This window comes from Nannospalax galili, unplaced genomic scaffold (genome assembly GCF_000622305.1).
Source record: "Nannospalax galili isolate Female #2095 unplaced genomic scaffold, S.galili_v1.0 scaffold188, whole genome shotgun sequence".
Lineage (NCBI taxonomy): Eukaryota > Metazoa > Chordata > Mammalia > Rodentia > Spalacidae > Nannospalax > Nannospalax galili.
The window spans coordinates 1,249,878-1,265,817 of record NW_008360325.1 but is presented as its reverse complement, the minus strand read 5'-3'; the positions used below and the strand labels follow the sequence as shown (position 1 = coordinate 1,265,817).

General features: G+C 56.4%; 1 protein-coding gene across 1 annotated transcript; it reads left to right on the top strand.

The window, feature by feature from the left end:
* Positions 1-5,860: 5,860 nt before the first annotated feature.
* On the top strand, positions 5,861-14,885 carry Amn (amnion associated transmembrane protein). The gene is made up of 12 exons (XM_008825579.3): positions 5,861-5,960; positions 6,594-6,712; positions 6,781-6,825; positions 12,293-12,380; positions 12,466-12,680; positions 12,790-12,927; positions 13,010-13,118; positions 13,201-13,283; positions 13,635-13,797; positions 13,865-14,042; positions 14,134-14,227; positions 14,621-14,885. Exons 1-12 carry the CDS (start codon positions 5,918-5,920, stop codon positions 14,723-14,725), a joined length of 1,380 nt encoding a protein of 459 aa, XP_008823801.1. The 5' UTR covers positions 5,861-5,917; the 3' UTR covers positions 14,726-14,885.
* The last annotated feature ends 1,055 nt before the right edge of the window (positions 14,886-15,940 follow it).

Genomic DNA, 15,940 nt, shown 5'->3' with positions numbered 1-15,940 from the left:
CTGCTTTCTTACCACACTGTCTCTCACTGCTGGGGTTGGGGCAGGCCCTTCTGCCACTTGGCTCCTCCAGCTGTTCTACAAGTGGCTGGGTGACAGCTGCCTTGGGGCACCCCATATGGCCAGAAGGGGCCACCCTTCTGGGGTGTGCTGCTGCCATCCTGAGATACCGGAGTGCTCTGAGGAAGACCTGCCTGTGCTCCACCCAAGGTCTAGCCTGCAGCTCTCAAGGCTGTAGTTTTGTCCAGGGCCAGTGCAGGGCCTTTACCCCTTGCTGCATGTGTACCCAGGCTCCTGGTGTGACAGAGAGGCCTCTGTGGGTCCCAGGATTGGGCTTGGTCTCACCCTGCCACTTAGAACTCAGCTTCCTCATAATGGGATGATAGCACCCACCTCCCTTCTGAAATGTGGGTACCAGAAAGCAGCACCTTACTGGCTCTGGGCAGGGCTTGGGGCATCTTCAGGAACTGCCCACCCCATGTCAGGGCCCTGGACCACCCCACCTGCAGGGCCACCCTTATTTTTCCCCTTAGTCCTTTGGTCCACACATGGCAGTAGAAAGCCCTTCCTCTGCCTTATGGTCCCCCCAGGTTGTAAGATGGTAGCACTGCTCAGCCTCCCTGACTCCGGAAAGCCCAGCCAAGAGCTGGGCCCAGAGGAGAGACTGTAGGCCACCCCACCAGGACCTCGCCCAGGTGTCTTTCATGGCCACTTGTACTCCCCATCCCCCAGCCTGGTGGCATCCAGAGACCTCCCAGGACTAGGGTAGTCCCCACCTCACCCCAGAGAAGATGGCACAGCTTTGCCAGCCCCTCTGACTTGTGGGGTCCTGAGTTGACATACTGACGTGGGTCACCTGCACACCTCCTCCCTTGGCCACCTTCCTAGTGACGCAAGTGTTGGGACAGGCCTTTCAAGGAGGACAACCAGTGGCAATACAGAAGTGGAATTTCTTGCCCTTTGTGGTCTCTGAGCCCTTTGAAAAAATACATGGGCATGGCCCATTGGGCTTAGAGAGACTGAGGGGGCCCACACAGCCAGCATCTGCCCCAGGGCTCTGGATAGACCCTGGAGCTCTGCTTGGAGGAGAAACAGGGTTTGGGGCTGTGGGCCTAGTGCTCTGACCTGACCCCACACCTCTTGGGGAGAAGACTGCCTGAAGGCCACATGGGCCTATGGGGCGGGAGGAGGGGCGCTGACTTTGACAGCCAATTTAGAGTCAAGTACAGACTACTCTCCTCTGAACCAGAGGCCAAAGACCTGGAGGACGTGCCTGGCAGCGAGAACTCTGGAACTCTCCATCCCAACCTCTGCACAGGGAGGAAGACGGCCCTCCTCCCACTCCCCAGGAGCACAGACGGGAACCAAGCCCGCAGGTACTGGGACTAGACACCAGCTGTGCCCTGCCAATGAATCAGTGTTGTGGGATATCCATCTTTTTTTTTTTTTTTTTTTTTTTTTTTTTTTTTTAATGTTCTGAATGTTTTGCCTGCAGGTATGTAAGTGTACCACATGTATGCAATGCCCATGGAGGCCAGAAGAGAGCATCGGATCCACTGAAACTGGAGTCACACACAGTTGTTAGCTGCCATGTGGGTGCTCGGAACCAATCAGAGTCCTCTGCAAGAGCAGCCAGTGCTCTTAACTGCTGAGCCATATCTCTAGCCCTGGGAATCTGTCTTAAAAGGCAGGGCCTGGGACTATCTGAGCCCCACACACTGTTCTGTGGGGGATTGCTGCCTGTGGCCCAGTGCTCACTCTTGCCTGCTCTGCAGGATTCTGTCAACATTGCTAGAACCACAAATGGGTGGGAACGAACACTGGACTCAGAAGACTAGGAAGTCTAGTGATCCTCCCTTTCTAGAAATGGATGGTGGCATGATCTAATCTCACATCAACTGCACCTTGTTTTTAAAACAACTGGGGAATCAGGACTGAGCAAGAAGCCCGCCCAAGCCCTGTCACATTGAGTCATCCCTGAGCATTTCAGGGTCACTTGCAACTTAACCCTGAGCACAAGCTAGTGGCTCAGAGCTAAAGTCCAGGGGAGAGATGACTGAGCTGTTCTAACTGGCCTCCACTGTGTGAGCCTGCACCAGGGCCATGGATTGTGGAGCCTGGGGGCTAGTAGCACATGTGGGTCCAGGGCTGAGGGCAGGGACAACAGAGGGCTGGCACCTGGAGTAGGATTTCAGGAGCATCCAGACACACCCACACCTCTGAGGATCTCCATCTGCCAGGGGTCATAGTAGCATCTATTCCAAGGTCCCCTATGGGGTGGACCCTGTGGTGACCATGGGTGGCTGGACCCTGCACCTCCAGCCTGAGGTTCAGAGATCACCCAGCACTGCAGCCCCATGGGGTGGAGCACACGGTGGCCGTGGCACTGGGTTTGAGGAGGCTCTACCTGTGTGCCCTCTTGCTGTGAAACTTGGGGCCTGGCCACTGAGCTGCCCCACTTCTGTGAGGTCCTACAGGCAGCCTGTGACACAGTTGCTGTGACTGCACTGTAGGCCAGGTCACAGGAACCAGCACTAGAGCTGCTTCTCCCTGGGATGACACCCTCCTCAGACTGCTCTTAAGCCAAGTGGCCTTTGTCCCACTCACTCCCACCCAGGGACAGCGGGTGTGCAAGCCTGGAGTCAGCAAGCCAGGCCTCCAGCTCTGGCTTTTCTTGACCCAGAGACCCATGACCTTCCTTCCTCATGCAAAGAACTGGAGGTGGCAAGTAGCCTTGTGAAAGGGAGGGAGGCAAGACAAAGGCTCTGGACAAAGACCCTCCCCAGCTGGAGGAGGCCAGGAGACTTACTGAGCAGCAGCTCCAGGCCAGCCAGGGCTTCTGGGGACCTCAGCCTCCCCGCTGCTCTCTCCTATTGCCCAAAGATGGAGAAGGCAGTGACCACTGTGCATTTGGCTATGCCCTGCCTCCAGAGAGCCTGCCCCACCTCCACATCAAAATGGAGCCACAGGCACTGGGACCCACTTTGCAGGTAAAGAAATGAAACAGAGACTAAGGGAATTGGCAGCTTCATTGTGCAGCAATGACAAGTGTAACCAGCCCAGACCCATCCATTTTACACCCTTCTGGGCTCGCCTCATTGGTCAAGTGCAGCCCCAGCCACCAGCCACAACGTGCCTGCCCTCCACCAGCTCCCAGCCCTCCACCAGCTCCCGGGCACCCCTCTACCAGCTCCCCACCCCACTCCACAGCTCCTGGCCTACCTCCTACACTTCCTGTGTCCCTGCTTCAGTGCTTTTGCAGGCTGCTTATTTCTGTTCTGCCCCCAAGAGGGCAGAGCTGTTACTCATGATTCCCCACAACTCCAGGGCAGACCATAAGCCACAGTGGCTAACCAGTGTGCAACCCCACACAGCCATCGGTGCAGAGTTGTGAATGAGCAGATGGGAGGCATCATGGTGACACTCCATCAGTGGCCCACTCAGGAAGCTCTCAGGCCAGCTTCCCTGGCAGAAGTTGGGTGTACAGAGGTACCAACACAGGAGGGCAATAAGCCAAAACAGCAAGAGGCTGAGCCAGGCCCAGAGCTGTTTGTCTAAAGCAGCCACTCCTGGTTTTTCTTCAGGGCTCTGCATTTTTTCCCATTTCCCTTGAGGGCCCTGATCAGTTCACCCTGTGGCCGAGTGCCTGAGGCTCGTACGCAGTCAAGGGCTTTGTGAACACTGCATCTGCCCCTGGTCCCAGGGGATCTTCCCACACTGCAACTGCAGCAGTGACCTCATCCTTGTGTTTTAATGCTGCGTCTTTCAGGAAGCCTCTCTGGCTGCTCAGGTGCCTTCACTGCCCTCCCCACAAGGCCATTTGGTGCAGGCTACGAGCACCAGCCTGGCCACAGCAGCTTGGTCCTGAAAGCTCACAATGGTTCAGCAGTGAGGGCCAGAGCCCAGTCTCACATGGCCTCCTCCTCACTGAGAAGCAAGACGGCAGCCAACAGGAGGGTGACTTCCAGAGTCCTCTTCGCCCCTGACCAAACCAGAGGTCAAGGGCAACCCCTTCTCCAGCAGGAGTGGCCAGCCCCCCTCCCCCCAGTGGCACTCAGCTGCCCAGCTAAGAGAACTGGTGCCTCCTCTCTTGAAGAGTAAAGGATAGCCAGCGCTAGGCTCCCTGCCGAGTGAGACCCCACCTAGGTGTTAAAAGGGCACACCCTCGTGGGTGAAAGACTTCTGCATGGGAGAAGCAGAAAGGGGAACAGCCGAGGGAGGGTAGGCACTCTGCAGATGAGCCCTTTGTGGCTCCAAGGAGGGCCAGGGCCTCCTCAAGCCTGAACAGCTCTTCAGTCCAAAGCCCTCCTGCACATCCTGCAGTCAGTCCACCACCCTGTCCCACTCTGCCCCCCATCACCCACGTATCCATCCACCATTCACAGGTATATCACCAGGCAGGCATCACAGCATCCATTCGTCTGTCCATCTGTACAACCTCAAGCCCAGGGCCATCCTGCCAGCACTTCCTGTATATTAGTTAACTTTTCACACTGCTGTGGCAAGTTACCTGAGAAAGGCATGTTAGGAAGGGAGCGCTTGTTTTGGTTCATGGTTGGAGAGCCGGAAAGTGTGGCAGGAGCACGAGGCAGAGGGTCCCACTGTGGTGGTGCGTCTGTGTCAGGATCAGAGAGGATTGTGGCTGTCTAGCTTGCTATCCTTAGTCTGGGACCCCAGCCTACGGTGCTCCCCACATCAGTGTAGATCCTCCCTGCTTGGTTTCTGGAAATATCTTTACATGTGTTTCCATGGTGATTCAAGTCAAGATTAGCCATCACAGCCTGCCATCCATCCCTCGCTCCACCTCTCCCAGCTTACCTCCAGGCCCTAGGAGGACTCTTCAGTTCCCTCTCACAGCATCCCTTCCGCCACCTACCTCAGGCCTTGAAGCCCCTGCAGACTAGGTGACCTTGTCTGCTGTCCATTTTCACCCATTCTCCATCAGAACCCCACCTTTCCTCACTCCCTTTCACCTAAACCGTCCTTCCAACTGAGGCACCCGGCCAATATCTGCCAAGCTACCTTCACCCACAGCATCACGGCTCATGGATCCATGTTCATCCATTCTCCATCCGACGGTCAGCTGCCGTCCACTGTGCATCCTTTTACAGCCCACTGCCCATCCTCCTAAGCCACCCACCATCCACACTTAAAATATGTGTCTGTTCATCATTGACCACCTTGCCACCATCCACTGTCCCCTACCTACCTATTGGTGACTATTTGACAGCCACCATTTCTACCTATACCCCTCTACCATCAACCTAGTCAGTATCCACCCACCATCCATCACCCATTACTATCAACCATTTAGCACCTAGCACCAGTAGCCACTATCCACTGTGTTCCCACACAAGCCACCTGTCACCCTGCACCACTGCTTGGTGAGCACGCACCCATTTATTTTCACTGTTCATCCTGCACCATCCATCCACTCACCAGTACTGGTCCCATAGAGGCTGAATCCCTCCACCCCTCACTCTCATGAGCCATCCATCCAGGCACATGCTGCCTTGCTGCACATCTGCTTGCCACTACGGGGTTCCTCTTCCTCTTCACCACTCACCCACCAACGACAGCTGCCCACAATCCCTGCAGACCCTCCACCAACCCTGGCTAGCGTGCCAGAGAAAGATGGGCAAAGAAAGCTAAGCCCCCCGAGGTTGGTGGCTGCGTCCACATCACATCACAGGGAAGGACTAGCTGGTCACCCTCTAGGCACCCAGAGCCCTGGATCTCAAAGGACAGGTGCCAGAGGTCACTGAGAAGGCTCCTGGGGGAAGGGGGGACTCAGGATCAGGCTGGGCAGGTCCGGAGGTAAATGTGTAACCTCTGGGCGACCCCTCCCACGCAGCTCCTCCTGGTCACGTGGGCCCCGCGGGGCAAAGTCCGCATCCAAGGCCACAGAGCAGTGAGCGAGATGGGCACACCGGGCCTGGTCCTGCTGTGGCTGCAGCTCTGCGGTAGGCCAGGCGCGCAACACCGCGTGTGATGCGGGGTCTAGGGACCCTGGAGGCGGAGGCTTCTCTAGGCCCGGAGGGTCAAGATCTCAGGAGAGGAGGGGGTGGGGAGGCAGGGCTCGCAGCCTGCCTCAGTTTCCCCGTCCCGAGCATGCGGCTGACGTCGCCCTTGCATGCAGCCAGCTCTGATCCCTTCCCCCCAGCGCCCAGGAGCTGTGACTACCGCAGCCCTGACCCCGTCCGACCTCCGAGCCCTTCGCAGCTCCTCCGTGCAGTCCGAGCAGGCCGCCCGGCTCCTCCAGCCCAGACTCCTTTCTGTGCCCCTTAGCCCAGACCCAGGGGTGCTGTCCTTAACCGACGCAGGCCGCTCCTCCAGAGTGCGGTAAACTGGGGGCGGGGAGGCTGGGCCGCACCCAGCGAGGAGGGCACGTTTACAGGGCTCCCCAGTCCGTAGCACTGCGGTGCCGCAGCGGGTCCGGGGTCCGTAGGAGCACCACGGGGGTGCCGCAGCGGCTTCCCCCGCGGTCCAACTTGCGCCCGGCCAGGCCAGGCCACCGTGGGGTCCCAACCCCACAGGGCTTAGTGCACAGGCCTTCTTCCCAGAGGGAGGCAGACACTCAGCCCGCCTCTCTCTAGCTCTGACGCGGGCTGCCCACAAGTTCTGGGTCCCTAACACCTACTTCGATACCGCCACCAACTGGAACCAGAACCGGACCCCGTGCACAGGAGACGCCGTCCAGTTCCCAGTGGACAAGGTGCCTTTAGGACGGCCTGGGGTGGGGAGGTCTGCCAGGCCCCTAGCTGACTCCACTTCCCACTGCAGATGGTGTCAGTCCTGGTGCGAGACAATTACGCCATCTCCGACATGGTAAGGCTGGAGGCTGTGGCTAAGGCCTGGCCACAGGGGGACTGGCCATTCCGGGGTTGCCCAAGCGCTTTCCTAGGCCTCTGTGCAGGCCTTGAGCTTGACGCCTCCGGAGAAGGCTCTGGTGGGGACACCTGCGCGCACATGGGGTCCCACTGGGTAGGGACCCAGGGGCCTCCAAGTCTGTCTGCTGCAAGATGTGCTCTGGGCTCAGGCCTGCCCTTCCCTGTCCTGGAGCTGGGGGTTAGCTGGGACCGGGGACCATTTCTCAATCGGCTTCACAAGGCTAGTGTTTCAGAGTGAGGCTAGGAGCAAGGGTTTAAGGGCCTAAGTTGGGGACCTTCTGCTTCTGGCAAGTCCTAAGGCTTCACCATGCACTCAGGGCTCTGATGGCACTGACACAGATGCCCCTCAGACTTGCATTCCTCTGGAGTGGAATTCCCTCTGGGCTTTTCTCCCTGCCCCCACCCTCATCTCTACCCTCTGCCCAGCTTTGTTTGTGGGAGACTCTCCTGCTTCCACCAGTCCTTGTTTGTTGGTTTGGGATGCCATGATCTTCTCAGCAGTGATCTTGGCCTGCGGTGCCATGTACAAACACTCAATTCCAGTCTCCTTCCCCAGACCACCAGCCTTGACCTTTGGTCAGTGGCAAAATTATTTCAGCTGTGAGTACCTGGGGAAGATGTGGATCGCACAGTTCCAGCCGGCAGTGCCTTCCCTGCGGCTCTGTGGGAGATCCCTGTATCTACAGAGGCCAGTGTAACCTTTGCTCAGTGTTCCCCGTGTTCCTTTGGAGTGCAGTTGCCCTCCTGGGGTTTTCCTTTCCCTTCCCTCCTCTCCCATCTCTACCCTTTGCCCTGCTTTGTTGGCGGGAGAATACTCCAGTCTCCTTTCGCTGTTCATTTACAAGGGGCTTTACTATTGGAGAGACGTGTACAATGAACACAGGGCCACAGAACACCAGGATTTAAGTTGAACACAGCTTCCTGCCATCAACTCATCCTGCCAAACTTTCTAAATTTTAGATTTTATTTTTATTTATTTTTTAATGTGTATGACTGTTATGCCTACCTGTATGTAAGTGCACCTGTGTTGTTCAGTGCCCATGAAGGACAGAAGAGGGTGTCGGATCCCCTGGAACTGGAATTAAAGATGGTTGTTAGCCCCCATGTGGGTGCTGGGATTCGAACCTGGGTCTTCTGCAAGAGAAGCCAGTGCTCTTAACCCCTGAGCCATCTCTCCATCTCCAAATATAAAAAGGTTTTAATTATGTGTGTGTGTGTGTGTGTGTGTGAGAGAGAGAGAGAGAGAGAGAGAGAGAGAGAGAGAGAGAATGTGCCCATGGAGGTCAGAGGCATTGGAGCTATAGGTATGGCAAGCTGCCTGATGTGGGTGCTGAGATCTGAACCTGGGACCTCCAGACAAGCTGTAAGTGCTCTTAACTGCTGAGTCATCTTCCCATGTTTCTCCAAAACTTTGCATTCAGCCGCATTCTTTTCAAGTCATACAGTGCTACTTGTAGAGGTCCTGCACAGGACTCAGACTGACTCAGAAGCACCTTACAGACCGGTTTCCGTCATGAATGATGCCTTTTACAAATTATAGTCTCCGGTCAGTTCTTTTCGCACAAAAATGACCATAATTCCTTTTGCTTTCCAGGCCTAACTTACTTTCTTTCTTTCTTTCTTTCTTTCTTTCTTTCTTCCTTTCTTTTTCTTTTTTTTTTTCTAACATTACCCCCTGAAGAGGTAACCCTAAAATCTTTCAGGGATTACATAAGAGCTCCCAAATACTTCTGTCATTTTTGGCCTTTGGAACACAGTATGTTGCTAAGAGGCCCAAGGACATTTTGACTTTTAGCCAAGAAACTGGCTATTTTTCTTCAGGGTCTTTTTACCCTAACTGCCTAGCCATCCTTCACACCATCCTCTGAAGAGGTTACCCAAATTGCTGATAGGGAATCGGGACACAGACCACTCTGGCTTCTTCCATGCTGAACAGGGATGCAGGGTGAGGCAATTGGGGTACCCCTTCAGTAGGTCTATCTAAAAGACTCCCAAATTGCATAACTCTTATCTCTAGGGGGAAAAGAAAGTCCTTGACTGGTAAATAGGAGATGTGAAGGAGAAGTAAAGGCAAGAGTAGTTACTAGCATTACAAGTTCTAGACCGGAAACCAGAAAACTAGATGAGGAACAGCTGATCTTCCTAAAACAAAGACCTCTAGATAGGCTGGCTAGATGGACAAGTAGTGGGGAACAGCTGGGGGGTGCCGACAACACAGTGGACAGTAGCAGGGATAACAGAGTGTAAGGGCTCTAGTGGGGGGAGGGAGGCTATGGGAGGGTGCCATCTAGGAAGTGGGTGTATAGTTGAATAAGATGGTTTGGGATGTTCTGTGTGATATACACACAAAAAATCAACAAATTTAAAAAGAGTTATATTTGAAGAGGAAGCATAAAAATTTACATCATGTTAATTAGTAGAGGGGATAAACATTACCATTGAAATCTACCCGATGACCTTATAGATATACACAGGTGCCAAGGATCTGAGTGCAACTGATTATGACTAGTAATAATCAGATACATACAGATTAGAGATGCTTTTCCTTCCTTTTTAAATTTAGGTAAGGTCTCACTGGGTAGCCAGAGCAGGCCTCAAACTTGCTATGCAGAGTTCAATCCTCTCACCTTAGCCAATCAATTGTTAGGATGACAGGTGTGAACCACCATTCTTGGCTCTTATTTTGTTTGCTTGAGACAGGATCTCACCATGTAGCCCAGGCTGGCAGACCCTCTGCCTCAGCCTCCCTGGTTCTGGGATTATAGGCATATACCACCTGGCAAACAAGCAAGTATTTTAGCACACACCTCTTCCACTCTCACTCCTCCCTCACAGTTTAGTCCGAACTTTACAACTGTTTAATAGTAGCATGCGGGTACACTCCCCAACCTTGCTCCTGGCACTCAGTCTTCTCACTGGCTCTGAGCATGTTTACAGGGCAGATCTTTATGGGACCTTTACTACATTGTGGGTTTGAGGCCAGCATATGAGACTGTTTAAAAAAAATAAAAAGGCCGGGCGTGGTGGCGCATGCCTTTAATCCCAGCACTAGGGAGGCAGAGGCAGGCAGATCTCTGTGAGCTCAAGGCCAGCCTGGTCTACATAGGGAGTTCTAGGACAGCTGGGGCTACAGGGAGACCCTGTCTCAAAAAAGACAAAAAAAAAAAAGAATTTTTGGTTAAAATATATATTGGTCTGGTGTGGTGGTGCACACCTTTAGTCCCAGCACTCAGGAGGCAGAAGCCAGCGGATCTCTGTGAGTTCAAGGCCAGCCTGGTCTACATAGGGAGTTCTAGGACAGCTGGGGCTACAGGGACACCCTGTCTCAAAAAGACCAAAAAAAAAAAAAAAATCTGGTGATAAATGCTCACTGCAAAATTCTACTTTGCTTCATCATTGAATTTTTTTTTGACATGGGGGTCTCATGTAGTCCAGGCTAGCTTCAAATTCATGAAGTAGCCAAGACTGGCCTTGAACTCCTCCTGATTCTCCTGCCTCTGTTTAGCAAGTGTTTGGATAACAGATTTGTGCCACTATGCCTGACTATGATAGAACATTTTGGACTGAAATGTTTGGCAAGAAAATATTGTTGTTAAGTACATGTGCACACAGTGTCCACAGAGGCCAGAAGAGGGCATCAGATCCCCTGGAACTGGAGTTGTGGGCCTCCATGTGGGTGCTGGGAACCCAAGTCCTCTGCAAGATCAGCAAGCACTCTTAACTGCTGAGCCATCTCTCTAGCCTAGAGAATTATTTTCTTTTAATATGTAACATGATTACTCAAAATGTAACTTTTTTGTTTTGTTTTGGTTCTGGTCTGATGTAGCCTTATGTGGGCCTCAAGCTGAGGCTGAGGTTCAAGTTTGGATCGTCCAGCTTCCAACTCTGGACTGGCTAGGATTTGATCCCCATTTTGGGGGGTTCTTGGGACTGAACCCCAGGCCTCTGGTACAGTAGGCTGGTCCTCTAACCACTGACTAAAATTGCCAGCACCTAACATGTTGACTCTATTGTCTTTTTATATCCTAGGTGATCTGTTCCTCTCTGAAGCTAGAATGTTCTCTGTCTCTGATAATATTCTGTGCGTGTGCACACCCATGTATGTGTGCCCATGTACATGTGTACGTGGGGATTTCCCAGTTCCACTTACTGGCATTCAACTTGAAGTTTTCTGACTTCAAACCTGGAAAGGGGTTTCTTAGTGTGTCCTTACATTTCTGCCTCGGTCTCTCCCAGACCTCATGATCTGGTGCTTAGCTGTCCACAGCCACCCTTCTCCAGGTCTCCCTTTCTGTGGCACCTGGACACCAGCACTGGTCACTGAGCACTCGGCAGCTCGGCGGGTCCTCGTGTCTAGCTTATCTGCCTCTGCTTGCCCTTTGATGAGGTTTCCATGTTCTATTCACATTCCCCCTCATGCTCTATCTGTTTGTGGTGCTGGGGACAGAGCCCAGGGCCTCACACAGGTTAGACTGGTCTCCCCTTGAGCCACACCGCAGCCCTGGTTCTGTGTGAAAATGTGCAACATTCACACTTTGTACTTGGCACACCTGTTCTGAGGTGCTGTTGAGTGTCTATCATTGCCTGCTTCTGGATACCTGAGGGTGGAGTACCTGACGTTCCTGTGTGGCACCCTTGGTGCCGGTGTAGCTGGCCTGTGACCTCATACCTGTCTCTGTTGTCTTTGTGCAGGTTTGAGGCTCTGGGAAGGTGGAAGAGCAGGCCCTATCTCCTCAAGAGGGACAAGGGGTGTGGGTGGTGTTGGTCCCCGATGAGTCTGCACTGAGCAGATGTTGGGAGATGGATGGAAGGGATCGGGTCCTGGCCTTGGAGGTGGGGAATCGGGCGTTGGGGCCATCCTTTCCCTTCCCCACCACCACACACCTAACACAGGAGGCCGGGGCTACTGCCGGCTTCACGGGGGAGAGGCTCCTGTGGCAGATCCGTGTGGTATGGGCGCGGCTCCCCCTTTTCTGGTGGTCCACTAGGGAAACTGAAGCCCCTCCCTAGTAGCCCTTTACCATTTTAAAGTTTAGTTTGCAGGTCTGTACTTTGTCTGGGGTGATGGGTTCTGGCAAGTGTCACCCCCTGTCCCAAATGCATCGTAGGTCTCCAGCTGTGTTCTGCTCCTTAGCCTCAGTCTTTGCCCCCGAGGCCTATGGGACCCTCTAGCCCCTGCTCCAGCCCAGTTTGGGGGCACTGGGCTCCTGGAGCCTTGGAGCCCTGGCACATACTGCGCGCGGCATAGAGCGTCCTTCCCTTTGATTTCCCTGGCGAGCCCCTGATCTTCCTGTTGGCTTCGGCCACGTAGGGCCGGGACCAAGCCACAGTCGCGGCCCCAGCAGACCAGGCTGGGCACAGAGCATGCCTGGATCACGTGCCGCCTCAACCTGCATCTTCCGCAGCTCCTGCCTCAGGATGGGGAGCTGGTGCTGGCCTCCGGAGCCGGGTTCAGCGCTGCAGAAGCCGGCTCCGACTCCGCCTGTGACTCGGGTGAGACGGGGGACCGAGACGCGTCTGTGCGCGGGGAGGGCCGAGCCCCACGCGCGGTCTCAACGCTGGGCGTGGGCTGCCCCAGGGGCCCCCTTGCTGTTCCACAATCCGGACCGCTTCTCCTGGCTGGACCCCCACCTGTGGCGCTCGGGGAACGAGCCGCGCCTCTTCTCGGTGGATGCTGAGCGCGTGCCCTGCCACGCCGACGACGTCCTCTTCCCGAACGACGCTTCTTTCCGCGTGGGACTCGGCCCCGCAGCCAGCCTGGTGCAGGTCCGAAGCGTCTCGGCCTTGGGCCAGGTGAGCGGGCGTGGGAGGGCGCGGGTCCCAGCTCCGCGTCCGCGGGTGTCACCGCGCGTCCTCCCGCCCTTCTCGGTCTGCACGCGTGTCCTCACGCGGCCACCCGCAGACGTTCACGCGCGACGAGGACCTGGCCGCTCTCCTGAGGTCCCGCGCGGGCCGCCTGCGCTTCCACGGGCCGGGCTCGCTGAGGGTGGGCTCGTCCGCCTGCGCCGACCCCTCGGGCTGCGTCTGCGGCAACGCGGAGGTGAGCTTCGCCTGCGGCGCGCGCTGCCCGGACGGCGGGCTGAGACCCCGGCCGCCCTCGCTCACGCCCGCGCCCCACGCAGATGCTGCCGTGGATCTGCGCCGCGCTGCTGCAGCCCCTGGGCGGCCGCTGCCCTCCCGCCACCTGCCTCGACGCCCTCCGACCGGAGGGCCAGTGCTGTGACCTTTGCGGTGAGCGCCAGGCCGCCCTCAAACTCCCCCTCGGCTCCCCTCTGGGGTGAGGTCCCGGCGCTGACCCGCCCTCCTGTCGCAGGAGCCGTCCTGTCGTTGACCCACAACGCTACTTTTGACCTGGAGCGTTACCGAGCGCGGCTGCTGGACCAGTTCCTGAGCCTGGTAATGAGGCCTTGGCGGGCAGGGGCGGCGGGACCCGGCTGCACAGAGATCTCCGAGGCCCCCTCCTCCGTGCGCCCCCTGTCCGCGTGGGCCCCTCCTCCGTGCGCCCCCTGTCCGCGTGGGCCCCTCCTCCGTGCGCCCCCTGTCCGCGTGGGCCCCCTCCTCCGTGCGCCCCCTGTCCGCGTGGGCCCCTCCTCCGTGCGCCACCCCATATGTGCCTCTCCACGTGCGCCCCTCCGTGTACGCCCCCTCCGCCGCGCACCCTCTCCCGGTCCCTTCCGCGGGGTCGCACTGTCACCTGCATCTACCATCCCCGACGCTGAGTCCTGGGCCCACCTTGTCCCTCTGCAGCCCCAGTACCAGGGGCTGCAGGTGGCTGTGTCCAAGGTGCCGAGCGCGTCGGGACCGCGCCAGGCGGACACAGAGATCCAGGTGGTGCTGGCGGAGGCCCGGCCCGAGACGGGCGCGGCGGGGCGTCTGGGCCGCGCGCTGCTGGAGGACGCGGCCGGACCAGGTAAGGGAGGCGCCCTCGCCCTGCGCGGCCGTGGCCCTTCAGCGCCCCTGAGCTCGCCTCGTTGCAGGTCGCGGGTTTGGCGTCCTGTCCGCCGCCCTGCGACTGTCGGGCGCGCCCGCCGCGGGCTCTGCGGAGGAGCAGGATGCGCTCAGGCCCCGCGCGGGGCTGGCGGTCGGCGTGGTGGCCGCGGTGCTGCTGGCACTGCTGGGGAGCGTGCTGCTGCTGCACCGCAGCGGGAGGCTCAGGTATGCGGCACGTGCACCCCCAGGGCGGCTGGGTGAGGCCCGGGGTCGCGGCTGCTGCCCGAAGGGGTCACGCGCGCGCTGGCGCCCGCAGGTGGAGAAGGGACCGGGAGGCGGAACCTGCCTCCATAGGGCTGCCCCGGGGGTTCCACAATCCGATTTTTGACCTGATGTCCTCCAAGGAGCAGGTGAGGTTGGGAAGGCAGCGTACTGGACATGCCCAGGAGGGTGGGAAGGCGTATCGGACATCCCCAGGAGGGTGGGAAGGCGTGTCGGACATCCCCAGGAGGGTGGGAAGGCGTGTCGGACATCCCCAGGAGGGTGGGAAGGCGTGTCGGACATCCCCAGGAGGGTGGGAAGGCGTGTCGGACATCCCCAGGAGGGTGGGAAGGCGTGTCGGACATCCCCAGGAGGGTGGGAAGGCGTGTCGGACATCCCCAGGAGGGTGGGAAGGCGTGTCGGACATCCCCAGGAGGGTGGGAAGGCGTGTCGGACATCCCCAGGAGGGTGGGAAGGCGTACCAGGGCATGTCCAGGGCTTGGCACTCGGCGCGGACACTCCCTGACCCTGTGACCCCGCAGCCCTCCGTGGAGTTACCCAGCCCATCCTCGAAGGTGGACAGCAACGCCAGCCTCAGTTACTTCGTCAACCCACTCTTTGCCGGGGAGGCAGAGGCGGAGGCCTGACCTTGGCTGGCCCTCTACCTTCTGCCTGGCATTCTCAGAGGGTACCAGGCCTCTGACCTTTTGTACTCTTTATCCCCTCTGAGACCTTGACCTCTCCCCTGGCCTCGCAGGACGTAGCCACGGGTTGCTTTGCCCAATAAAGGGTTTATTTGTACTTCTCTGCATGGGTGCTTGCTCCAAGTTTCCCACCTTCCCCACCCTTATATGGTTTGGCTTGGCTATGTCCTAGGATCTGAACTCAGGTCCTTATGTATCCACCCAGCCATCTCCCTAGTCATGGTGGGTTTTTTGTTTCTTTTTTAAAAAGCTGGTTGTGTGTGTGTCAGGGTGTGTGTGTGTCTAACCATGCAGCACAGGCAGGCTTTAACTGGGCTCAAGGATCCCTTTGCCTTAGCCTTAGGATTAGCCGGGACTGTCCCGCCATGCCCAGCAGCTTGTAGTTGACTTTCAGCTGCCCACTGGTGCTGGGATAGACCTGTCTCAACTGTTGGCCTGCTCAGGTCTGGTCTCAAGTGAGGAGAAGTGATGGGAGACTAAGAATCAGCACCAATAAGTTCTAACCCACATCACTCTTAACTGCTGAGCCATCTCTCCAGTCCCTGATTCTCTTAAATACTTGATCTCAGTTTCCCCAAAGAGCTTTATCCAGGTGTGTCATGTAGCACTGGGAAGCAAGTGTCCTTTTTTGATGTCCTATGATTAAGTTCAGAGTGTACTAAAAAAAGATCAGTGGTAATTTGAACAAAAAATTCCATTGGGGAACTGGGGCGTTGGCTCTGTGGGTTAAGAGCTTGCCGTACTAGCATAAGGACTTGGGTTTGGATTCCTAGCACCTACATAAAGCCAGATGCAGTGTGGCACATCTATAATCCCTGGCCTCCCAGTCCAGCCTACTTGTGGCCCCCACAGAGGAACACCTCTGACTCCACACACAAGCACCTGTACACTCAAACAGGCAAAAATGCACAACCCCTCACAATGAGATAAAGAAAAGTAGATTGAGCGGAGACAAGAATCTAAGATGGAATCCAGAGGTAAAAAGGAAACAGTAGATCTAATAACAAGTACATTATAGTTTTAGAAACACATTTCTTCTTCTAGAGTCATATTGGCTTCTATGAAAGATAAAGGCCAATTTGAAGAATGAATTTACCTTCATCATATTTGGCTTGATGAGCTCCTAAGTGTAGCAAGGAAAGCGATCTGTGACAGAAA

What these genes read in the sequence shown, in the direction of transcription:
- Amn (XM_008825579.3), top strand. Translation starts at nt 5,918, where the DNA reads ATGGGCACACCGGGCCTGGTCCTGCTGTGGCTGCAGCTCTGCG. An exon ending in GCGTCTCGGCCTTGGGCCAG is followed by an intron (nt 12,681 to 12,789) that starts GTGAGCGGGCGT and finishes GGCCACCCGCAG; the next exon opens with ACGTTCACGCGCGACGAGGA. An exon ending in TGATGTCCTCCAAGGAGCAG is followed by an intron (nt 14,228 to 14,620) that starts GTGAGGTTGGGA and finishes GTGACCCCGCAG; the next exon opens with CCCTCCGTGGAGTTACCCAG.